Below are 24,613 nucleotides of genomic sequence, written 5' to 3'. Positions count from 1 at the left end.
CTCGGCATACTTTTTTTAAATAATTAAAAAAAAAATCCACGGCATGGGACCTTTAAATATCATTTTATTAAAACCTGCAAAACCCTTTCTTTTTTTTACTGTAGGCTAGTATTGTGCATGCAGATTATTTTAAGTTGGTAAGTGAAATCTATAACTTTATAAGACTGGTTTATTCTTTGTAGGCTACTTTAGACATGTAACACATCCTAGTTTATGCATTTCTGCACTGTGTGCTGTTTGTGCAAAACTTTTAGGAATCTTATCCAAGATGTAGGCTACTCAATATTGGTCAATCGTATCCGACACAAAGGATCCGTGAATGAAATTGACCACACAAACACCATTAACTTAAGTGAATGAAAGGCAATAATCAGCTAAATGCACTAATGCGAATAACTTTATTCAATAATTTCAATATGGATTTACTTTATTTGAATGTTTCCTTGATATAACATGACAAAAAAAAAAACAGAGTGCAGAGTGACATCGTTGCATGATGGCCTATGAATCGGCTTTTTCAACCGGTTCATTGAGCGAACTGTCCAAAAAGAACCGGTTCGCGGAAATGATTCGGACTTTGCATCACTAGTAGTGAGGAACTTTCACGAATGGACTTATTGCACAGGTGGCAACCTATTACAGTACCATGCTTGAACTGCAGCTCCTGAGAGCGACCCATTCTTTCACAAATGTTTGTAGAAGCAGTCTGAATGCTAGGTGCTTGATTTTATACATCTGTGGCCATGGAATTGATTGGAACACCTGAATTCAATGATTTGAAGGGGTGTCCCAATAGCCTTTTGGCAATAGGCTATAGTGTATATATACAAATTAATTCCCAAGACTTGTTGGTCAAATTTTACGTTTATTAAATCATTTTTGGACCACCGTTTAATCTCAGAGAAAATCATTTAAGTTCCATAAACACAAAAATATGATACAGACAGAGCAAATAATACCACAGCAAGCAACATCACAGGTGAACAACCCTGATGAAAATGATACAGTACAAAAGCAAACCTGATATAGAAATCTAGGCATACTAGGCAGTTAATGTCTAGACTTCACAAAAATTCAGTGCTTTCTAATACGAATCAGTTAATGATGCAAAATCCTCAACACACAATAATTGGCACTGGCGCAGTCAACAGGAGAGAGACAATGGGAGAGAGAACTGGGTCTTTGCAGTTATTGAGTCAGTACATCTCCCTTATGTTTGATGTAACAATAAAATACATATCATTCCACAAATAAATGTAGGACTTGACATGGCAATGGATATTTTAAGACAGAACTGAATTATAAAAGCCAGTTTGGGTAGGAAAATATCTATCATACACATTTCTACAAGCAAACTCAGCACATTCACACTGGTATACCCTTGACATCACAGCTAACAATAAAACTTACTTTCCATGGTATATTACTGTGGCTTCTCATTCACATATGCAAGGTACACATGACAATTTTAAAATATAGGAGTGTTTGCTGAAACATGTATATGTGTAATTATTCTTAGTTGTCCCCAGTACCTTTTTAATAATGCTGGTAAATTGCAATTACACGCGTGTTTGCTATTTGCCGATTCCTTAAAAGCTGGTGCTTATTTTGTATGATTTATAAACCAGGTAACATCCTTTACACATTTATACAGTAAAAAGAGCCTTCTTGATAAAGGTGCATGCACCGATTTCCAAGAATTCAGTAATCGTTGGCAGGTCTAAAAATCAGTGAAGTGCAGGATGAATCATCAATATTTTTAGACTTTTTTCCTTGAAGACAAAGACCGTAAATTTTAAAGTGAATCTTGTCAATGTTTAAAAATAGTTTAGATGGCATCGATGAAGACACAGGGACTAAAAGCCACAAAACTCTCACTTTGAAATTCATGACAGCCATAACAGACTGGAGACAAATACAATAATATAAAAACGATAATTTAATAAATAAAAAAAAACAAAAAAAACATTGATTTGAAAATAAACGCTTTTACAATATAATGCAAAACAAGAAACATAAAATCTTCCCAGTTTTTTAAAAACACTACAATAATGTTCAAAAGTTTGGGGTCGTTAAGATTAATTTGACCAAAAATACAGTAAAAACAGTAAAAGTGTGAAATATTTCAATAAAATACTTAAAATAAACAGATTTCTATTTTAACATTTTAAAAAGCAATTTATTCCCGTGATGGCAAAGCTAAATGTTCTCGTATTCAGGGTCACATGATCCTTCAGAAATCATTCTAATACTCTGATTTGCTGCTCAGGAAACATTTCTTATTATTAGCAATGTTAAAAACAGTTGTGCTGCTTAATATTTTTGTGGAAACTGTGATATATTTTTTCAGCATCTGATGAACAGAAAGTTCAACAATTTTATACCATTGAATGCTGAATCCTTGCTAAATAAAAGCATTCATTTCTTATAAAAAAACTAAAACAAACCTCCAAACTTTTGAACCAGAGTGTATTTACTTCAAATATAGCAGTACTGATCATGTAATAAAATGTAACAAAAAAAACTATTCGTGGCTTATTATGGAATGAAAATATACTTAAAGACTGAACATTAATATTTATCTTAATGTAAAAAAAATAAAAATAAAAAAATACAGTAATTTTTTTACTGAAATAGTAAAATTAAATGTTGTGAAACGGTGATTAAATGTTCAAATTATAGTTAAAAAAACATGCTAATTAGTTTTAGCTACAAAGGTTTAGCAGTGTGCACAAAAACACGACAAATCAAAAACATAGAACAAATGTCAAAACAAACTGCAAGAGCAGGACGGAATGAGAGTGAATGAGAGGCAACAGAGAAGATTTTCAACAAAATGCCACTGTGGATGAAACTATAGAGGCCACTTTCTTAAAAAATGATTTACTAAGCAGCACTAATACGTAGTGGGATTAAAACGTGATTCAATCAATCCCTTTCTAGAAGTGTATTAAAATGGTACATACAACTGATATCATGCTGAGAACAAAGTGCATGACCAGGTTTTACCCTGTACGTACTTATCTTAAGCACATGAGAACATCGCTCTCTCTTCGCTGAAGTTGGACAGAGATACTAGTGTAGATTGCAGCACCGTTATTTTGCTGCCAGGAACACTGGTCAGATATATCCTCGCGAATCTGATGACTAGCTGCTTTCTGAAAGCGATTTCCACATACATCTCGAACCCTGATAGTGTGGATCGGTCCTGAACTCAGAGTAACCTCTGGTGACCACAAGAAGAGACAAAAAAAATGCAGTGATACTGACTATTCTTCACACTTTGAGTGTTTCTGAATCAACTCTCAATTGCGTTGCCTTCCTAAATTTATAAATAACACACAGACAAACACGCACACTTACAGAAGTGCCCAAACAAAGCTTATGTAGGCATAACACTGCGCAATGGAATAGCACACTCAACTCAAGGCTTGCACACACACATACACACACACACAGACCCACAGTATACAAAAAAAGTCCTGATATTTACTCAAAAACGGGCGGCTACAGTAGAAATGGACACTAATAATACATTCTACGACAATATGATGAACAGAATGGACTAACTTCAGAATTTATCAAATTTCCATATGTCACATACAATTCTTGCCTGACTACATTGGGACATCCTGAGAAAAAGGGGACAAAAAAAAAAAAAACCTTTTTTCTTCTCATACCATCCCACAAACCCCAGCTCTAACCCTTAGCCTGGGGCGAAAAACTTCATTGGTCACTGGAGCGCTCTAGGTTTTCAATCACTCTGCTCAAGCGGATGTTGAGGAGGCGGATCTGGGTATCGAGCTGGTCAATCTTCTCCTCCAGAGTTCCAGGTCCGCCCCCTTTCCGCCAGTACGCTCCCACCGGTCCCGTCATGAAGTACACAGCCATGATGAAGCACAGCGGCAGCACCGCCTTCTCTGGGTCGCCCTCAAATTTCTGCAGAATGTACAGGCACGAGAGGGCGAAAAGCGCAACGCGGGCCAGCCAGAAGAAACGGCCGAACACCGCATGAAGAATGTAAAAGAAGCCACTCAGGAACAAGGACAGGAACCAGTAAGCGACCAGCAAGGCTGCCACCAGGAGGAGAGCACGAGCAGGAGAACTGGACACAGACGATGGGCTGAAGTAGTGAGTCAGGTTAGAGGCTGAGGAGAGAGAAGAAAACGGACGGAAAGCAAAGAGGGAGAAGTTAAGGATGTGGTTTTTGCATCATACACAAACGATTACTATATGACATAAGTGGAGGGCTGAAACGATTCCTCTAGTAACTCGAATTCAAAAAAGCATCAAGGCAAGATCAGTTGCCTCAAAGCTTCGTGTAGAGCATTTAACTACACACGGTCATGTTGAAAGACCTTTTTTGTGTAAGGTCTCAGAGTAGGCTATGCGTGGATTGCGGTTATATCCGCGGGTCAGGTGGGTAATGTAATAAAAAGTAACATTCTAAAAATTGCAGGTGGATGGGAGATATGTTGAGTGTTATGAATCAGTGAGTCGAATCAGCAGTTTGGCGGTTTGACACGCGATCCGAATCATGATTCGACTCACTGATTCATAATGCTTCGAAGCTTCATGATGCCTTGTTTTGAAATCGTCATCATCGTTATTTAGGGTTTTTTTGCGCACAAAAACTATTCTCGCCGATTCATAAAGTTATTTTAGAACCACTGTAGTGAGATGGACTTTGTAACAACGTCTTTAGTACCTTTTAAGGGTCTTAAGAGTGAACCGTGCATTGTGCCAATGGAGGCCTTTCAGAGCCATCAGATTTCAACTAAAATATCTTCATTTCTGTTCCGAAGATGAACGGAGGTCTTACGGGTGTCGAACAACATGAGGGCAAGTAATTAATGACAGAATTTTCATTTTTGGGTGAACTAACCCTTTAACTTTCGGTTTCAGCTCATTTCAAGATCAGAGACTGCAAAGCGAGAGAGACTTTTAAATGAAGACAGCTGTGTGTTGAGCTTCAGGATGCGACACTGAACATTTAAAACGCTTCTAAGCTTATTGCAGCAGTTCACGGAACTTTGCGCGTCAGCTGAAGAGATACGAGCAACTCGAAACACATGCACAGCATGAATGGAGATTGCACATGCATCACCGTCATTGTGATGTGTATGTGAAATGTTTAATGGGACATTATACACTTGACCGAAATCACCGAAATACACCATTAAAATGTTCTCAAAGCTAAGCGCAACAAATAGCAGAACAAGCTGTAACTGTTGTGTGCCCGTGACGTGCTTTCATTGATTTGCGTAATTTAAATCTCACACTTTAATCACAGGCTATTTATAGCTCCTAACTTAATAAAACAAGCTGTGTTACTATGATGAAGGATTAACTCAAAATGTAGCCTAGATCTGTGCAACGAACTTTATCTGAATTAAACACAAGCACATCTCTCGTGTTTCCTCACGCTCCAGCAGGTACTCCTCTGCGTGCTGCATAAGTTGTCGACCATGGTTAAGGTTATTTAAGAAATGTAATTATGCCAAAGAAGGTTTTTTTTTTTTTAAAGCAACCTACTTCAGTGTAGCTTATATGTTACGGTAGCATTGCGCTTAACACTGAGAATGTGAATAATTGTAATGTGATGATCGGGTGCGGATATCTAAATCAGAAAATCACAGGTGCGGGTGATGGTTTGTTTTTAACAGCGGATTCGGTGACGTTAGAGCTGATCCGCGCATCTCTAGTATGCCCATCTCTACTCTTGTTCTTGTTCCAAGTTTCCTTCCTGTCCAGTATTTTTTGCTTCTTACAAAAGCCACAAAGCCTTCAGAAGACCGTAAAGGCTTGTGTCATACCTGAGTTGAAGCTGAAACTTGAAAGTTAAGTTGCACAACATAAATGCAATGTTTAGGCATTTTTATTACTATTATTTTGATTTATAGGTTGTAGGTTTAATAGTAAATAAAATAGTTAATAGTAGTTTTAAATGTACTTTTTATTTATATATTTGCATTTTGAATATAAAATGGCAATTGAATGCACTAACTTGGTTTTCACAGATATTAATGTACGCAATTTCAGCAATAAAACGTAAAATTTTTCTAAAAAGGAAACAAATTAGTTGTTCACTTTAAGAGACTAGTCTTATTTTCTCTTGTACATTTAGTATCGCACTTATCCGATTAATCGATAGAAAAATTGGTAGAATACTCGATTACTAAAATATTCGATAGCTGCAGCCCTACATAAGTGTGATCCAAACTTACAGTCAATGCCCATAACATCAAGCAGATCCACCCAGAGTTTCCACAAAGTGTCCAAAAATGAATCGACTCCATGAACAAACCTCTCTGTAGTTTTTGAGAAGAACTGCAAAAAATAGAAAAAGACACAAAGATGTTTAACAAATAAAGATTGCAAAGATTTATTATATATGATATCAATTTAAAATCAAATAAAAACATGTACAGGTCACAGGAAAAAAAACCTGATTTTAACAAATATATCCATCTACCCATTCATTTTTATTTTGAATACATTCAATTTAATCTAAATTAGACTAAGATAATTTTAAATTTACATTATATTTATTAATATATATTAGATTTGATTTATATCACTCTGTGACATTATTTTTATGACAAGCAAGCATCTCCCACCTTTATTTCTTTTTTTTATAGTATAGTAAATATTACTATAAGCAAATGTTAATAATAACACAAAATAAATGCAATACAACAAATAATACCATGATGTATAACTAATTCACTTTTTTATATATCAATTTGCTTTACAGTAATAAGAATGAGGTATTTTAATTTTAGTAAATGGAAGGTGGTGAAATGTGACAATGAAAATAATGTGACAATGCAAATAAATTGTAATGGTCCTAAATATAGGCTGTTTTATAATTTTCTCTAGAATTTTTAGAAAGAATAATAATAAAGTTGAATCCTTTCAATTGAAACTATCCATTATCTATCATTGCACTTCTAAATATGGCCATTTAGTATTGCACAACTGATAAATGATCCTTTATCTGCAAATATGTACAAAATATTACAAGTTAAAGAACTAAACATCTATGTAAAGGACAGTCATGCATGCCACATTTGCCTATATGATATATACTTCAAAAATACATATAAAAAAAAGATCATTAACGATTCCGAATAATATAACACTCTAGACAGCACTTCCAACAGCACATAATTGTCCATTCAAATGCTTAACTGCATTAGAACTGCATATACGTTCATATATTTTATTTTCTATGTACAATTAAAATGTAAATAAAATAGGACATTTAATAACAGATTTTATTCTAAAATTATTTACTGCCCATAATCAATTGTTAATTTATTATTTGTCTTTTAAAATTATAATTAATTACAAACACTTATTGTCATTATTATGAAAGTTTCAAGCTAGTGACCTATAACGATGCCCTTATACAGAATGCTCTCTCTAGGTAGGCAGCTCACAAGCTTTTGAGACACGGCCACTGACAGCTGGTGATCGGCATGCTCTATCTAATGCACCTGCAAACATAAATATGCACTTCATGACAATATTGCATGCGCGTATATTTAACGTTACCTTGTACAACGCTCTGATGTTTTCTTCTCCGAAGACATTGCTGAGGGTTTGGTAGAAGCCGCTGGCCGCCCTCCTGAAGCTGTTCTGGCTGCTAGAGTCTTTCCTGCTCCGCGCTGCCCCAGTCAGCAGGACGAAGGCCAAAAACACGCTCAAAACCACGGCCAATTTCGCTCCTTTCATTCTCAAAGACAACCTAACTACCGGTGATGTGCAATGGAGAAAATTCTGGAAAATGCAGGGGTCGGGTAGAGCTTATAATAGACTGAATAAGTGGTGTGGTGTGCCGGAAGGTGATGCTGCAGAGAGACGGAGGAGGAAGCGGCGCAAGCCGCGCAACCGTTGGCAGCGCCGGAAGAAGAAATATATTATTTTAAAATAAAAGTCTTTATTATCATTATTATTTTATTTATTTTTTTACAATGAATTTAGCAGTTTTTGCTAAAACTTCTACCCAGAATAAAATTGAAAGCTTCATAAAAACCAAGAATGCAAAAAACAATATGTTTAAAAACATTTTCTTTTATATATTATGGATAAGTAACAAGAAGGTTCTAAGAAAAAACACAGTTTTTATTTTTCAAAGTTCCCAATTTACCCCGTTTCACAGACAAGTCCCAGACTAAAATGCATGTTTGATCAGTTTTAAATGAAAGCAACTTGCTCTGACATATTTTGACAGGTTTTTTCTTTCTTTCTTTTTTCTAAGGCACATTTAGCTACTAAACTAAGGCCTAATCCTGACATAATCTGAGCCCTTTTTGTGAAACCAGGCCTATATATAATATATATATATATATATATATATATATATATATATATATATATATATATATATATATATATATATATATATATATATATATTAAATTGTAATAATACTTAATGTTATTGTTTTTACTGTATTTTTGATCAAATAAATGCAGCCTAGGTGAGCATACTTCTTAACATTAAAACAATACAGAACCCAAACTTTTAAATGGCAGATTATTTTAATAATACTAATACTATTATTCTTTTACATGTAAACATAAAGTGTTCAGCTTGTCTTGTGTATACAATGACTTCATCAAAATGGTTATTTAAAGACATATATGGTTTATTAACAAAATAAAACTGAAAAATGAAAATTCTGTCATGATTGTTACAAACAAGGATGACCTTGTTTCCCAGCATCCCCTGGAAGTGAGTCATACAGGTTTGACATGAGGGCAAGTAAATCATGACAGAATTTACATATTTCTGTACCATTGATTACGAAGATATGGTTTACATACTTATCTATTTGAATATTTATTAAAACAAATCTGATTTTAAAAACAGACACTTAAGTGTCTCTGTGCTCAGTTGGGCTTAAAGTATTTCAGTATGTTGTTACACTGGCTGCCTTTAGCAGCACTCTTCTTGTCTTTGGTATTGGATGATTTATGCGAGTGCTTGGATGGGATTTTTAGGACAGGCCTCTGCTGTTTCCACTCTGTCAGTAACTCCCTTTGCACATCAGCAGGAAGTTGTGAGAATACATAAGGGTCCACATTTGCAGGCATATCTGACTGAGGTGCCTCAGTGGTGGGCGGGATATCATGACTTTCTGCGTCTTTGATGAGCCCAGAATGAAATTCCATGGTGGACTGAGCAGATGACAAGGCCTTGTCGAGTTCATGGTTATGAGAAGAAGAATTCCTGCTATAATTTAGTCCTGACTCACAGCGTTCTGGTGTTCTTGGTTGGTTAAAAGTCAACGTGGAATGATCTGCTGTGTCAACACCTTCAGATGATGTGTCAGTGGGTCTGTAAATGAGCAGTGCAGAGTCTTTATTCTGAAAACTGGTAATTAGCTCCATCTGAATGTGTTCAGGAAGGAGTTTGAATACTTCCGGATCGACACCTGGAGGCGGCTTGGAACATGAAGTCTCCTCTGGAACGTTGCTCATACAAGACTCTTTAGTGTTCATGTTTGTGACCCGTGAGTGGTCGAAAACAGGATGCCTGTGAGATTTGGGGTTGATTAAAGGTGGCTGTGTTTGTGATTCTTGGGTTGGAGATATCGATGTGTGCTTTATTGGTTTCGTGCTGTTCCATGTTTTATGTAAAACATCTGATTGAGTAAACTGGGAATTTGCAACAGACTCACAGAGATCAGGTTCCACCTAGTGACAATGCAAAAAGACAAATTTTGTTATCTTTAGCTGTTTTCATGTTTTTAGCGACTTAAATGAGCATATAAAAATTATAATACGTAGTTGTCAGTTAGCAAGACCTCATCTGTATCTGCAGTTACAGTAAAGATTTAAAATGTTAGAAAACAATTTCATTTCAAATAAATGCTGTTCTTTGACTGATTAGGGAGTTAGCTAATAATAAAATAGTTTTCAATATTGATAATAATAAGCACCATATTAGAATGATTTCTGAAGGATCATGTGACACTGAAGACTGGATTAATGATGCTGAAAATTCAGATTTGGACCACAGAAATAAATTATCTTTTAAACATATTAAAATAGACAACAGTTATTCTAAATTCTAATAATAATTTCACAATATAAATTTTTTCCAGTATTTTTATACAAGGCTGCATTTATTTATTTATATATTATAAATAAATGCAGCCTTGGTGAGTATAAAGAAAACTTCTTTCAAAAACACACACACATATATACATATATATATATATATATATATATATATATATATATATATATATATATATATATATATATATATATATATATATATATATATAAAATAAAACATAAGATTTTAAATAAGATTGTTAAATAAGATTCTATATAAATATTAAAAATATTAAATATTAGTCCCTAATAAGCTTTTATTAAAGTTATTAAGATCTCTAAAACTCATAAAGCCCCATTAAAGTTCAGAGATGGCTTTGGAAAAACAGAAAGCACTAGCATAAGTTTGGCTTAAAAATGAAACCAGTGAGAATAACTGATTTTTTGTTGTATTTTATAGTTAAAAACAAATGTTTTAATGAATAACTCTAAAATTAGGAAAATCATATGTCCTGACCTGGTGTTGAGATGTCATTTGTGATGTTGTAGGTGATTTCTGTGTGAAGAAAGAGGCGATGGAGCTCTTGCTGGAGCTTTTAGCCTGCAGGTTACTAAAACACACATTCAGCAGGGTCAGATGGAATGGTTCACGTGTGTCCACCATTTTCTGAAAGAGCTTCACTGACAATGACAGTAGCTGGGGCACAGCCTCACTGTTTCCTAGGATAAAGAAAGGTAAACATGAATAACAGTACAGCACAACAAAACAAAAAAAATATGGTGATGTCACAAGCATCTCACTGCTGTTTATTGCAATTTGTGTGAATTGTGAAATACTTTGTGTACATACAGTAAAGGCATGCAAAAGAGCAGAACTGTACCGCATGTGATCTTGAGCCCGGTGTGGTTGGGTATAGGACACTGTCGGCTCTCTCGACTGAACCAACGATTGGTGACCGTGTATCGGCGAATAGTTAGTCTGAATGTGTGTGGCTGCCTTCCGTCTTTGAGCATCCTAGAGACAATTTAAACAGAGAAACAAACTACAGACATGCCAAACAAAAGTCTATTGTGTTTTACTTTACACTGATATTGTAAAATAGAAGTTCCACCTCTCAGCCAGGCTGGTGAGTAGTTCCTCAGTTTTCTTCACAACTTCCTCTAGTGTTGAAATTTTCTTGAACGAGTCCTCGTCGCTGAGAGACTGAAATATATAATTTACATTACAGATGATTTTAGCTTTCATGCAGCATTGGAAACCAAAACTTATAAAATGGCTTTGCTTCACAAATATTTGGATATATACACTATCGTTCAAAGCTTAGGTCTGTAAGATTTTCAAAAAAAGAAATGAATACTTTTATTCACCAAGGATGCATTAAATTAACCAAAAGACGCAGTAAAGACATTTATGTTAATGTTAAATGTAAGAAAAATTATTTTTTTTAAATGCGGCTCTTTTGATCTTTCTATTAATCAAACAATCCAGAAAGAAATGTATCACGGTCTCCAAAAAAACATTAAGCAGCATCAAAATTGATAATAATAAGAAATGTTAGCAAATCAGCATATTAGAATGATTTCTGAAAGAACACATGACCCTGAAGACTGGAGTAATGATCAAAGGAATAAATTACATTTAGCAATATATTCTAATGGAAAACTGTTTTTTAAACTTTTAATAATATTTCACAATATTACTGTTTTTACTGTACTGTATTATTGATCAAATAAATGCATTCTTGGTGAGCAGAAGAGACTTCTTTAAAATAAAAAATAAAACATCAAAACAATCTTACTGTCACCATACATTAGTTTATATACAGGTAGTTTATATCAACTTTTTACCGGTTTTGAATGACAAGGTTGAATAAAATCATAAAGAAATTTGAGCAAATCAGCATATTAGAATGATTTCTGAAGGATCGTGTGATGCTGAAAATTCAGTTTTGCTATCACATGAATAAATTACATTTTAAAATATATTAAAATTGAAAACAGTTATTTTGAATTGTAATAATATTTCACAATATATGCGTTTTATTGTATTTTTGATCACATAAATGCAGCCTTAATAAATGAGCATAAGAAAAGTGCAATATTTTTTGTTACTTTTACTTTTGAGCTTCTCTCTATTACTCTAGCTTACTCTAGACACTGGCATTATGGTATTGCAATTATTGTTGGCTCTTGTATAATAAATTGAGGAAAAAAAGTGTCTGCCTAAATGACTAAATGTACATGTAAAACTTAATGTAATTTATAAACAAAGCCTCCAATCACCCCCATTCTGTTGCATCTACCCCTGTACGATCTATAATATTAATGGCGAATACCTGAGGAGGGCCTGCCGACGTAACTGGAGACTCATCTATGCCACAGGCGAGGTTTTGAATCCTTTTAGCGGTCACTTCACCAAACTCTTTCGCCAGGTCAGGCAGAGGATATAACTGTAGATCTCTCACACTGACCAGACCCAGAGCCTTTAGCTTCTCACGTGTCTTGTAACCAATCCCTGTAAACAGAGCTAGTGTTTACAGAATATAAACAGTATATGGCATGCGATGGGTGAGCTTTTGTGTCATTTTACCAGGCACTCGGATTAGTCCTGTAAGGCTGCTCATGAGCTCAGCAGTGCTGTATGGCAGGAGGGTGGTTTGCTGGTTGGGTTTAAAGGTGCCTGACACCAGTTTGGCCAAGAGTTTGTTGCCTGCAATGCCAGCACAGCCCGTTAGTCCCAGCACGCTGAAGATGGCTTGTCTCATCTCAGCTGCTATCACAGAGCCTACAGCCAGTCGGGCGTTCTCCTCATCAACTGCCACACCTGAAGATGAGCATGATGATTTATAATGACCAGAAATCTCTAGCAATTCTCCCATTTAACATGAAAAACAACAGGAAAAAGATTATGCTTAATTCTTCCAATTCATTAACTGCCACTTATGGGGTCTGAAACAGCAAACTTTGAACAATGGCCTACTACAACCATTGTTTTTAAAACTGTTAGTACTTGCTTGAAGTGGCGCTCTGACTCACATTCATGTTTATATACGTGTCCACTGAAGGAGAGATCTGAAACACGGGTCTCCTTCAGTCTTGTCTCCACCATTTCTGTAACGTCCATGAAGTTTTCATCAAAGCCCAGTCTCTCCACTAGGGAGCAGTATGACATCAGCAAATCTGGGCAGATAAAGTCAATGAAGTCCGGTTTATAGGCAGTTCGAACAGGAAGGTTTGGCTTGTATCTCAAACAAAGTCATAAAAAACAAACTGATCTTCAACTTGGCATTATACAAATATACACTTCAGTTCAAAAGTTTGGGGTGGGTAAGATTTTTTAAATGTTTTTGACAGAAGTCTCTTTTGCTCACCAAGGTGGCATTTATTTAATCAGAACTACAGTAAAAACAGTAATATTGTGAAATATTATTACAATTTATAATAACTGCTTTCTATTTTAATATATATTTTAAAAATGTATTTGTCCCAAAGCTGAAATTTTGGCATCATTACTCCAGTCTTCAGTGTCACATGATCCTTTAGAAATCATTCTAATATGCTGATTTGGTGCTTAAAAAACATTTCTTATTATCAATGAAATAGAAATCTTTTGTAACATAACAAATGTCTTTACTGTTATTTTTGAACAATTTAGTGTGTCCTTGCAAAATAAAAGTATTAATTTCTTTAAAAACAAAATCTTAGAGCTCAAACTTTTGAATGGTAGTATATGAAATATGCAAAAAACGAATTATAGTATATATATATATATATATATATATATATATATATATATATATATATATATATATATATATATATATATATATATATATATATATATATATATATATATATATATATATATATATATATATATATATGCTATTATATATACTCAAAGTTTTTGATCGTTAAGATTTTAAATGTTTTTTAGAAGAAGTCTCACCAAGGCTGCATTTGTTTTATTAAAAATATATATATTTTTTAAATGTATTCCTGTATCACTACTCCAGACCAGTCTTCAGTGTATGATCCTTCAGAAATCATTCTAATATGATGATTTGCTGCTCAAGAAACATTTATGATTATTTTCAATGTTGAAAACAGTTGGGTAAAACATTTTTTCAGGATTCTTTGATGAATAGAAAGTTCAAAAGAACAGCATTTATTTTTAAATAGAATCTTTTGTAACATTATAAATGTCTTTACTGTCACTTTTGATCAATGTAATGCATTCTTGCTAAAGAAATTAATGTCTAAGTTTTAGTACAATGTTACAAAAGCTTTCTATTTCAGACAAATGCTGTTCTTTTGAACTTTCTATTCATCTGGAATCCTAAAAAAACAACACACAACTGTTTCAACATTGAAAATAATCATAAATGTTTCTTGAGCAGCAAATCATCATATTAGAATGATTTCTGAATGATCATGTGACACTGAAGACTGGAGTAGCGATGCTGAAAATTAAGCTTTGCATTAGAAATAAATGACATTTTAAAATATATTCAAATAGATTTTTTACATTTTAATAATATTTCACAATATAATTTTTTTTTGTAAAATTGGTGAGCATAAGAGACTTCTTTTAAAAACATTAAAAATCTTACCAATCAAAAACTTTTGAACGGCAGTGTACTTTTCATTGTTATTATAATTATAATACATATATAATATACAATGATATGATTTATAATATACAAATATATACACTTTCCTGACACAATAATAATAAAATATGTAATAAACAAAAAAAAAAAAAAGTATCTTACCAGTGACTTTGTAGGAGATCTCTCTGTAATGGGTGAGATCTTCTCCTTTCACTAGCACCAGCTGTGGGCATTTCTCCACTGCATCAGTCACTGACATCAGCTTGGTCACGCCATGCTCTCTCGCCACATAGTTACATGTCACAATAATGTATTTCTGCTGTATCCCTAAAAGGCCAAAGATGTAGACAGAGACAAGTATGACATTACATATGTCAGAAGGATAGGAAGGAGTTTTGACTATTTTGATGAGTTAGTAGTTAGTTCACGTATTTCTTTATCACTTGACTGTGCACATTTGTATATTTTTGATCGCATTTGTTTTGCAGAACCATTAATGTGTTTTTGTCTGTATCTCAGTAACTGCCCCAAGACATATTTGATGTATATTTAGTGAAAAAAGGTTTAAAGTTTATACTCTGTGGTGTTTTACCAAGAGGTTTGGTTCGGAGGGCGGGATTTCGGATCATCTCAACTTGTGCATAAAAGCAGTCCAGGTCAAAGTGCAGAATCACTCTTTGAGATATGGAAGTAAGGCTGTTAGTGATACTTCCCTCTGAAATAATAAATCACATAAAGACAGTTAAATGCAGTCTATTCATATTGCAGTAGTCTTTACAGCAAACTAAAGCTGTCATTAGTCATTAAGCTGTGCATTTACACTAAACAAGCATGTGTATCTTGTCCTTGAGTAAATATTGTCTATAATATTCATGCAATGCTTTAACATATACAGATACTTCAGATAGTTGTCCAGCTATGAACCCACCTGTCTCCAGCATGTCTGACTCTAAGCTTCGATCCCAGTCATTATTGTCTCCCTCCTCATCCGTGTCCATCTTTACTATAACGTAAGAGACAGATATGTGGGTATATGATACGCACAAACAAAGTAAAACAACACTTTTAATCAACGACAGCAAAACATGTCGCCACAAATAATCAAAACATAAACCCACTGCTCATGGTTAACATTTGCTGCCATTTTACTGCCACCTATAGGTCTGGAGCAAAATACACAATAATATTACTTTATACAAACTATAATAATTTCGTTTAATTGGATAGTAAACAAGTGGTATTAATGTATGTATTGCTATCTATTGAGTGCAAAACAGAAATTAAATAAATCATAATAAAAACGCAGTATTAATTGAATACATTTTAAAGGATATTTGGAACTGTTTATAATTATATATGTAATATACAATATTATTATTATTAATAATAATAATTATATACAAAAATATACTATACAAACGCATAATAATTAAAATTAATTAATCAAAATGTAATATTACATTACACAAAATATAAATAATGTATATTATTAGACAGTGTTAATGTAGGCATTACCTTTTAATTGGAGAGCAATTATATAAAGTGATACAGAAAAATTATATAAATCATAAAATAAGCATGTAATCAATTCAATGTGTTTTAAAACGTAGCATTAACTTAATAAAATACCATGGGTATTCAACCATTAAAAAATTATAATATTAAAACTGTTACTTTGTATTCTGGAGGCTTTTATTTTGAAAATGGTGTGTCGTTTTGTCGCTGATTTCACAAATAAAGTCGTGACTCTGCTTTTGGAAGTTCAGTTAATATCTAAACCTTTTATTTGTGGAGTCCAAATACACTTTCACTCATGTTTCAGGGGGGGAACACATATTTGTGATGGCAGGGCATTAGTGACTGTCAATTATTTTGCTTTACGTTATTATGAAAGGAGGAAACCGTGATACTTCCTCAGCAGAATGACTCATAGCGACTGACTGGTGCGTCATAGTGCTAAAAGGAGCAGCCGCTACTCTCCATTGACTCCTGTCCTGTCTTTTGAGTCATGTCGTTTCGGAAAGCGATCAGTCTCGCGTGCGGGTTCGCCGGCGGATCTGCGGTGCTGGTGTGCGCGGCGGTCACGGCAGATAATCACGGGTTTTTCGGAGAGCGATGCCGATTCAGAAAAACTCTGGCTGCCGTGTGCGCAGCGCAGCCTGCGGCATGGCCGACTGCGAACGGATGGGATAATAATTGGGACAAGTAAGAAATAGAGTGTTATTTCCGATTGATTACTATTGTATTTACTTTGTATTTCAAGGCATCTGGAGGAACATTATGGCACTAACGTACCATGGTGAATGTTCAGAAAACCATTGGTATTGCCATGGCCAAAACCCATATTATGGTAGGTTTTGGTTAGTGTTATGGGGCTGCCTTAGGCCAAATGCCTTGATCAGCGGATCACCCAGGATCACCCAGTTTAAGGATTGAACTTAAAACCTTTGGCTTTGATCCCAGGTCTTTAACTGCATTTGGCACTGATTGAAATGGGTGTCACTGATCTTGTTGGCTCAGGAAGTTTTAGTCTTAGACCTGGTTAATTGTCACTAATATAGTTTCTATTTACTTAGAAAGTGTCTGCCAACTAATGTTTTCAATCTCAAATATACCCTTGTATTATGTTCAAAATCTGGGTATGAGTTTAATGGCGGGGATCAAATGGACCCTAACTGGATTTCATCAAATAACTTTAACAAAAAAAACGAGGAAAACATCAATACTTCTCACAAAAAAAGAGAACATGACTTTTAAAACTATTTTAACATTTTCAAAACATTTTTGTTTCTTTAACTTTGAATATCGAACAGTATTGTAGTTATTGTAACTGATAAAAAATTATACCTTAAATACAGTATACGTTTCTTCAAATAAAAGCTTCATAAAATACATAAATGTAAATGCACTTATGAATAATTTACACTGCACCAACAGATGTCGATTAATGCAGACAATCACCAGATTACAGGACGTCTCAGACATTCCACAACTTGACAAATATGGAACATGTTCAATTGGAGATGAGGTCTGACCAATGGCAGTATGCACACTGATCCTAAAAAAACAGACGAACATGTCTGTTGGTGTTGGTCATTGAGAAATGGAATAAGGCTTAACATTTTAAGAAAAACAGGGATTAAAGGGATAGTTCACCCAAAAATGAAAATTACCCCATGATTTACTCAAGTCATCCTAGGTGTATATGCCATTCTTCTTTCTGACAAACACAATCAGAGTTATATTAAAAAATGTCCTGGCTAATCCAAGCTTTAAAATGGAAGTGAATGGGAGCCCAAAATGTAAAGCCCAAAAAAGTGCATCCATCCATTATTAAAGTAATCCACACGGCCTTCTGAAGTGAAGCATTGCATTTGGAATTCAAGTTTTGGGCTCCCATTCACTGCCATTGTAATGCTTGGATTAGCCAGGACATTTTTTTTATATATATATAACTCTGATTGTATTCGTCTGAAAGAAGAAAGTCATATACACCTAGGATGACTAGAGGGTGAGTAAATCATGGGGTAATTTTCATTTTTGGGTGAACTATCCCTTTAAACAGTATTTCTAAGAATCAAAAATGCTCATTTTGAACCATTTGAAATATTTTTTTGAAATACTGAGTGTTTAAATGTTTAATTTGATTGCACAGTCTCTTGACGAGTGTCTTTTTAATCATCAGGTTTCTCCCAGTATAACTCAACCATTAACATTTCTGTAGTGTTTGTATTTACTGCAGTAACCACCATTGTCATTGGTTACTAAATTGGTTCAGTGGGCCTAATTTGTGTTTTGATGCTTTCAGACGTGAGCCCTCCTCTATGGTGAACGGGAAGAGAAAGGAGAGTGCTGGTGACAGCGGAAGTCTTGATGTGGAGAACAGCAAACCCAGGGCCACACGCCACATTTGCCTCATCCGACACTCTCAGTACAACCTCAAGGGGGATGGAGATAAAGAGAGGGTCTTGACGGCTTTAGGTACTGATCCCTCAGCATATATTAAAATGATAGAGATGTTGAGCCTAATCCATTAGACGTTACATTAGACCACCAAATTGATCACATGCTGGTTCCTGTCTTGGTTACAGGACGTGAACAGGCTGAGTTTACAGGGCAGAGATTACAAGCGCTCGGTTTGAAGTACGATGTGCTCATCCACTCCTCCATGACCAGAGCAACAGAGACGGCCAACATCATCAGCAAATACCTGCCGGGTACAGTCTCATTCTAGGACGAAACCATTCAGCTAGGACTGTCATATTCTCCTCTATGATCGTTGATGTTTCACGTTGTAAAGTGCCGCCATTGTAGAGATTCATAATGGTTATTTGTTTCACTTGTGACCCTTGTGTATGTTTTAGGTGTGGAGCTTGTAAGCTGTGATTTACTGCGAGAGGGTGCGCCCATAGAGCCCGTCCCACCTGTCACTCACTGGAAACCAGAGGCAGTGGTAAATGCAAAACGCTCTTGCTTAGCCCATCATCGCTCATTTGAAGTCCTCACGTTGTGATTGTCTTTGTGTGTTGAGTTTTCTGTTGATGACGCAGGTCATAACAGAACACACTTTAGATGTTACTGCTGGCGTACAAAACCCACAATGAAACCATCTCAAATCTCTTCACCAAACATCAAACGCTTCTTTTGTTTCTTTAGTCACCCTAAAGCCTGATGTCTGAAATGTTGTTGTTTGATGAAGAATGTTGAGTTTGATTTTGTCGTGGGTGCGCTGTGGAGTCCTTCCTGTCCTCACGTGGATGGTTGTGAAACTCTTGTGCTGGTTTTAGCAGTATCACGAGGACGGCGCACGGATCGAGGCAGCGTTCCGCCGGTACATCCACCGAGCCGACGCCAAGCAGAAGGAGGACAGCTTCGAGATCATCGTCTGTCATGCTAATGTCATCCGCTATTTTGTGTGCAGGTTTGTGTTTGCTTGCTACTCAGTCCAGTCTCTTTATCCTTATTTTTGTGCTCTTGAAAGCTTTTATGAAATCCATAAATAGTCTGTCCATTTAAAAAAATGCAATCATAAGTATGCTTTGATCACTTTGTATTATGCGTGTGAGGTTGCAAAAGTTTTGTGGAAGCCCATTTCTGCCACATAGGGGAAAAAATTATGATTTGGTAAGTAATAAATGTCAGCTTTATGAGATACTAGTCATTATGAGACAAGAAGTCAAAATTATGAGATCAAAAGTCGTGACAAAGTCAAAATTATGAGTTAAAAATTCATAATTGTGAATATACTTTTTATTTGATAATTATAGTGCTGTCAAATAGATAAATCACATCTAACAAAAGTTTTTGCTTGTATAATATATACTGTATATGTGTATATATAATTTTGCACTTTTGTTAGATGCGATTTATCGATTTGACAGCACTAGATAACTTTTATATTTTATCTCATAATTATGACGTATATAGTAAATTCGTCTTGTCATAATTTTGACTTTTTATGTCATAATCATGTGCATAATTTTTTTTCTTTCCTTGTGTGCCAGAAATTGGTTTCCATATTGAATATGTAGAATTCATAAACTCTGTTTGCAACCTTTTATCATTGATTCTTGCTTGGTCAAACATCACTATTGCTGTTGCTCATACCTCTAACACTTTAACAGCCTGGTTTCCATTATAGATTTGCACAAAACGTTTGCAATATTTTCAAAATGTCGATTAAAAAACTATTGCGAAATGACAGCGTTTCCATTAACCGATGTTACGCAACTAAAAAAAATTTTTCTCCTCTCGCGATAAGTCATTCCAAAGATCATGGCAACGGATGTTGGTAGGTTTATCTATATCGCAGCCACCGCGCTAGCCATTATTTTTAATCGAAGTAGACGTAGGCGTGTTATCCAAGCATTAATGGCAAGTTAAGCCCTTTATACTTGGGGAGCGGCCACGTATACTATGAGGTGTTTCTTCCTCATATATGCGTTGAGTTCTTGATCATTTGTGGCATTTCTTTGTTTTTTAGAATCCAGTATTCCCGTAATTCTTTTGTCTTTTATGAGTTTAATAAAGAACTCTGTCTCGTCTTCTGTCCAAACATACCGCTTCATCTTTAAAGAATGATCAACGTTTCCATTGCAGTTTTGCGAAATATTACTTTTTCGAATTGCCTGAAAAACCACCTCATGTGAGCATAACTTTTTTGCGTTTTTTAAAAAAAATGTATATGGGAGTTTTTGCAAAATTGACGCGTTGCGTGTATTTTCAATTTGCAATTTCAATTCACGCAATTTGAAGGGTAATGGAAACGCAGCTAGTGTTATAGTTTAGCAAATTAAAAATGACCATAGAATTGCATTGAGTAAACTCAAGCCATATCTAGAGACCATAATATCATAGACACATGGGAGTGGGGACAGTAAGCAACCCCATTAGACCCTAGCAACTGCAAAGTAACATGCTAAAAACCACTTATCAACACCATGTAAACCTTCCACAACAACCTAGCATCATAATGGCACTTTTTGCATAGGTAAGCATATGCATTAATTGCATTTAAAAGGTCCTGAACTGCATTTTTTAAATTTTATGTTTCCTGGTGCACTTATAATGTTAGTATGATTATTACATCAAAAATGGTCATAATTTAGAAATAAAAAGCCATTTTGTAGCCTGATTTTAGTCCTCTGACTTGAACGCTCTGATGGAAGGGGCGTGTCTTCTGTGAGATGTCAATGTAAACGCCCACTGCTATGATTGGCTAGCATCTTTGCATACGAAATAATGATTTCAACTCGATTTCTGCTCTCTCACGAATGCTTTCATCATAACTAACACTTCAAACACATTTTAAATAAAAGATTTGTTGTGCAGTGTAGACAGCGTCATTGATTATAAAGGGTGTTTTGGCACGAATCCAGAACTCAGTCATTGTTAAAATCGCGTTGTGTGATTGACAACTCCAGCAACTAAAGGGAGTGTTCTTTGATCGCTTTCTGTATATAATTTAATCACAATTAAAATGATTTCACATATACAGTGGGGCAAAAAAGTATTTAGTCAGCCACCAATTGTGCAAGTTCTCCCACTTAAAAAGATGAGAGAGGGCTGTAATTTTCATCATAGGTACACTTCAACTATGAGAGACAGAATGAGGGGGAAAAAATCCAGAAAATCACATTGTCTGATTTTTTAAAGAATTTATTTGCAAATGATGGTGGAAAATAAGTATTTGGTCAATAACAAAAGTTAATCTCAATACTTTGTTATATACCCTTTGTTGGCAATGACAGAGGTCAAATGTTTTCTGTAAGTCTCCACAAGGTTTTTACACACTGTTGCTGATAGTTTGGCCCATTCCTCCATGCAGATCTCCTCTAGAGCAGTGATGTTTTGGGGCTGTCACTGGGCAATACGGATTTTCAACTCCCTCCAAAGATTTTCTATGGGGTTGAGATCTGGAGACTGGCTAGGCCACTCCAGAACCTTGAAATGCTTCTTACGAAGCCACTCCTTTTTTGCCCGGGCGGTGTGTTTGGGATCATTGTCATGCTGAAAGACCCAGCCACGTTTCATCTTCAATGCCCTTGCTGATGGAAGGAGGTTTTTACTCAAAATCTCACGATACATGGCCCCATTCATTCTTTCCTTTACACGGATCAGTCGTCCTGGTCCCTTTGCAGAAAAACAGCCCCAAAGCATGTTTCCACCCCCATGCTTCACAGTAGGTATGGTGTCTTTGGATGCAACTCAGCATTCTTTCTCCTTCAAACACGACAAGTTGAGTTTTTACCAAAAAGTTATATTTTGGTTTCATCTGACCATATGACATTCTCCCAATCCTCTTCTGGATCATCCAAATGCTCTCTAGCAAACTTCAGGGGGACACGTCTGGCACTGCAGGATTTGAGTCCCTGGCGGCATAGTGTGTTACTGAAGGTAGCCTTTGTTACTTTGGTCCCAGCTCTCTGCAGGTCATTCACTAGGTCCCCCCGTGTGGTTCTGGGATTTTTGCTCACCGTTCTGGTGATCATTTTGACCCCACGGGTTGAGATCTTGCGTGGAGCCCCAGATCGAGGGAGATTATCAGTGGTCTTGAATCTCTTCCATTTTCTAATAATTGCCCCCACAGTTGATTTCTTCACACCAAGCTGCTTACCTATTGCAGATTCAGTCTTCCCAGCCTGGTGCAGGTCTACAATTTTGTTTCTGGTGTCCTTTGACAGCTCTTTGGTCTTAGCCATAGTGGAGTTTGGAGTCTGACTGTTTGAGGTTGTGGACAGGTGTCTTTTATACTGAGAACGAGTTCAAACCGGTGCCATTAATACAGGTAACGAGTGGAGGACAGAGCAGCCTCTTAAAGAAGTTGTTACAGGTCTGTGAGAGCTAGAAATCTAGCTTTTTTTGTAGGTGACCAAATACTTATTTTCCACCATAATTTACAAATAAATGCGTTAAAAATCAGACAATGTGATTTTCTGGATTTTTTTTGTCTCATTCTGTCTCTCATAGTTGAAGTGTACCTATGATGAAAATTAGTCCTCTCTCATCTTTTTAAGTGGGGGAACTTGCACAATTGGTGGCTGACTAAATACTTTTTTTGCCCCACTGTAATCTGATCGTTCACATGACTTGTATCGTCAGATACATGCTGGATCATGGTTTACACTGTCTGTTAAAAGCATGACCGTAATTGACATGTGTTTGTCTCAGGGCTCTGCAGTTTCCTCCAGAGGGCTGGCTGAGGATGGGCTTGAACAATGGCAGCATCACCTGGCTAACGATTCGGCCCAGTGGCCGAGTGGCGCTCAGATCGCTGGGAGACTCCGGCTTCATGCCTCCAGATAAACTCAGCCGGACTTGACGTTCTCAAGCTAGACCAGCATGGCCTCATTACAGCCTAGAACTGAATGATAATTGACATAGACACACGTTAGAGTTTCAAAGGGTCAAAACATTTCCGAAATGTTCTGCTGAACGGTATGAATGTGCTAGTTTAATAATCATCATACATGGCTGCAATTTAGAGAACATTACTGTGAAAAATATCCTTTGCAACTCTATCGTCTGATGCTGTGGTGATCTGTTCTCCTTAAGTGTCTTGAGTGTAATCATCTTGTATTTTTTAAAACAGACACGTTAAGGATTGTTGCTATTTCTCCAATTAGACACTCCTGTGCCATGCTTTGTCTGAACAATATCAGTGATGGAAAGGTGAAAACCAGCAAGTGTACCTTTTTTACGTTTATAATGAGACGTCTTTTTCCAGGGGCATTATGTGAACTCTGGAGGCCTTGTTGAGGCAGTTGGTGTCTGTTTGCACTGTTAACGTGATTATGTTTGTGATTGTTTTAGAGGCAAGTTGTGAGTTTTCTAAAATGTAAGAATCTTGCCGTTGAGAGGTTGAGGATGACCCTGTATTAATGTCTGATGATTGTTTGTACACAAAGAAAACGGACAGTAAAACTTTTTCATTAAGTTCAGTGTTTGTGTCATATTTCAGTTCAAAATAAAATGAAAGCGGTTAATAAACAGAACTGCATGCGTCTTGTGGAAGAACCTTACAGCCGGAGCTACATCTCTCCGTTTATGTCTATGGCGAGTCACGCAGGGACTGTGCTCCTCCGCAGCGCTTCCGGTCTGAAATAGTCCCAATATAAACACTTATTATAAGTGTACCATAATGATTCAGGGTTAGACAAAAACACGGTTTGGTAAAAGGATTCATGTTGTACATTCTCATATATTTTTTGTAAATCTTGAACACAGTTACGGACAGCAGCTTTAAAAGCTAAAAAAAAAGACCTGTATGATCAGGACATTAAGCCTTATTATTAAGCCCTATTTTTTGGATAAATATGTAGACATTTGACTATTTTCATAATATTCACTCAGATACACTACCGTTCAAAATTTTTTTTTGGTGCAAGATTTACAATTTTTTTTTTGTCACAGTAATATTTATGTCAC

General features: G+C 35.7%; 3 protein-coding genes across 6 annotated transcripts; 1 reads left to right on the top strand and 2 right to left on the bottom strand.

The window, feature by feature from the left end:
• Positions 1-850: 850 nt before the first annotated feature.
• bri3bp (bri3 binding protein) lies at positions 851-7,877 on the bottom strand. Its single transcript, XM_079816313.1, has 3 exons — positions 7,561-7,877; positions 6,228-6,330; positions 851-4,148 (listed from the first exon to the last, which is right to left on the bottom strand). The coding sequence occupies exons 1-3, from the start codon at positions 7,738-7,740 to the stop codon at positions 3,727-3,729; spliced, it is 705 nt and encodes a 234-aa protein (XP_079672439.1). The 5' UTR covers positions 7,741-7,877; the 3' UTR covers positions 851-3,726.
• A 547-nt stretch (positions 7,878-8,424) lies between these two features.
• On the bottom strand, positions 8,425-15,851 carry poli (polymerase (DNA directed) iota). 3 transcript variants are annotated; one of them, XM_079815215.1, is made up of 11 exons: positions 15,805-15,851; positions 15,615-15,689; positions 15,279-15,401; positions 14,849-15,013; positions 13,110-13,253; positions 12,664-12,897; positions 12,410-12,588; positions 11,186-11,277; positions 10,955-11,088; positions 10,591-10,793; positions 8,468-9,707 (listed from the first exon to the last, which is right to left on the bottom strand). In XM_079815215.1, exons 1-11 carry the CDS (start codon positions 15,818-15,820, stop codon positions 8,901-8,903), a joined length of 2,172 nt encoding a protein of 723 aa, XP_079671341.1. In that variant the 5' UTR covers positions 15,821-15,851; the 3' UTR covers positions 8,468-8,900. The 3 variants fall into 3 exon arrangements, 2 of the variants coding, with proteins under 2 accessions (XP_079671342.1, XP_079671341.1); XR_013816378.1 differs by lacking the exon at positions 15,805-15,851 and having other exon boundaries at positions 8,535-8,689; positions 8,794-9,707; positions 15,615-15,801; XM_079815216.1 differs by lacking the exon at positions 15,805-15,851 and having other exon boundaries at positions 8,425-9,707; positions 15,615-15,801.
• Positions 15,852-16,365: 514 nt separating this feature from the next.
• pgam5 (PGAM family member 5, serine/threonine protein phosphatase, mitochondrial) lies at positions 16,366-24,169 on the top strand. 2 transcript variants are annotated; one of them, XM_079815214.1, is made up of 6 exons: positions 16,366-16,891; positions 18,495-18,667; positions 18,778-18,903; positions 19,051-19,139; positions 19,477-19,607; positions 23,357-24,169. In XM_079815214.1, the coding sequence occupies exons 1-6, from the start codon at positions 16,695-16,697 to the stop codon at positions 23,505-23,507; spliced, it is 867 nt and encodes a 288-aa protein (XP_079671340.1). In that variant the 5' UTR covers positions 16,366-16,694; the 3' UTR covers positions 23,508-24,169. The 2 variants fall into 2 exon arrangements, with proteins under 2 accessions (XP_079671340.1, XP_079671339.1); XM_079815213.1 differs by having other exon boundaries at positions 19,474-19,607.
• Positions 24,170-24,613: the final 444 nt, after the last annotated feature.

The sequence above is a fragment of the Gobio gobio genome (genome assembly GCF_949357685.1).
Source record: "Gobio gobio genome assembly, chromosome: 4".
In the NCBI taxonomy this organism is placed as follows: domain Eukaryota; kingdom Metazoa; phylum Chordata; class Actinopteri; order Cypriniformes; family Gobionidae; genus Gobio; species Gobio gobio.
The sequence above is the reverse complement of the archived record's forward strand: the minus strand, read 5'-3'. Positions and strand labels throughout refer to the sequence as shown.

Excerpts from the sequence above, each read along its gene's own strand:
- bri3bp (XM_079816313.1), bottom strand. The coding sequence starts at position 7,740 with ATGAAAGGAGCGAAATTGGCCGTGGTTTTGAGCGTGTTTTTGGCCTTC. Across the intron at positions 6,331-7,560 it reads ACATCAGAGCGTTGTACAAG|TTCTTCTCAAAAACTACAGA; the intron begins GTAACGTTAAAT and ends TATTTTTTGCAG. Across the intron at positions 4,149-6,227 it reads TGATGTTATGGGCATTGACT|CCTCTAACCTGACTCACTAC; the intron begins GTAAGTTTGGAT and ends CTCTCTCCTCAG.
- poli (XM_079815215.1), bottom strand. Across the intron at positions 12,589-12,663 it reads AGGACTAATCCGAGTGCCTG|GGATTGGTTACAAGACACGT; the intron begins GTAAAATGACAC and ends CTCTGTTTACAG. Across the intron at positions 9,708-10,590 it reads AAATGACATCTCAACACCAG|GTGGAACCTGATCTCTGTGA; the intron begins GTCAGGACATAT and ends CATTGTCACTAG.
- pgam5 (XM_079815213.1), top strand. The coding sequence starts at position 16,695 with ATGTCGTTTCGGAAAGCGATCAGTCTCGCGTGCGGGTTCGCCGGCGGA. Across the intron at positions 16,892-18,494 it reads TGGGATAATAATTGGGACAA|ACGTGAGCCCTCCTCTATGG; the intron begins GTAAGAAATAGA and ends TGATGCTTTCAG. Across the intron at positions 18,904-19,050 it reads CATCAGCAAATACCTGCCGG|GTGTGGAGCTTGTAAGCTGT; the intron begins GTACAGTCTCAT and ends TGTATGTTTTAG.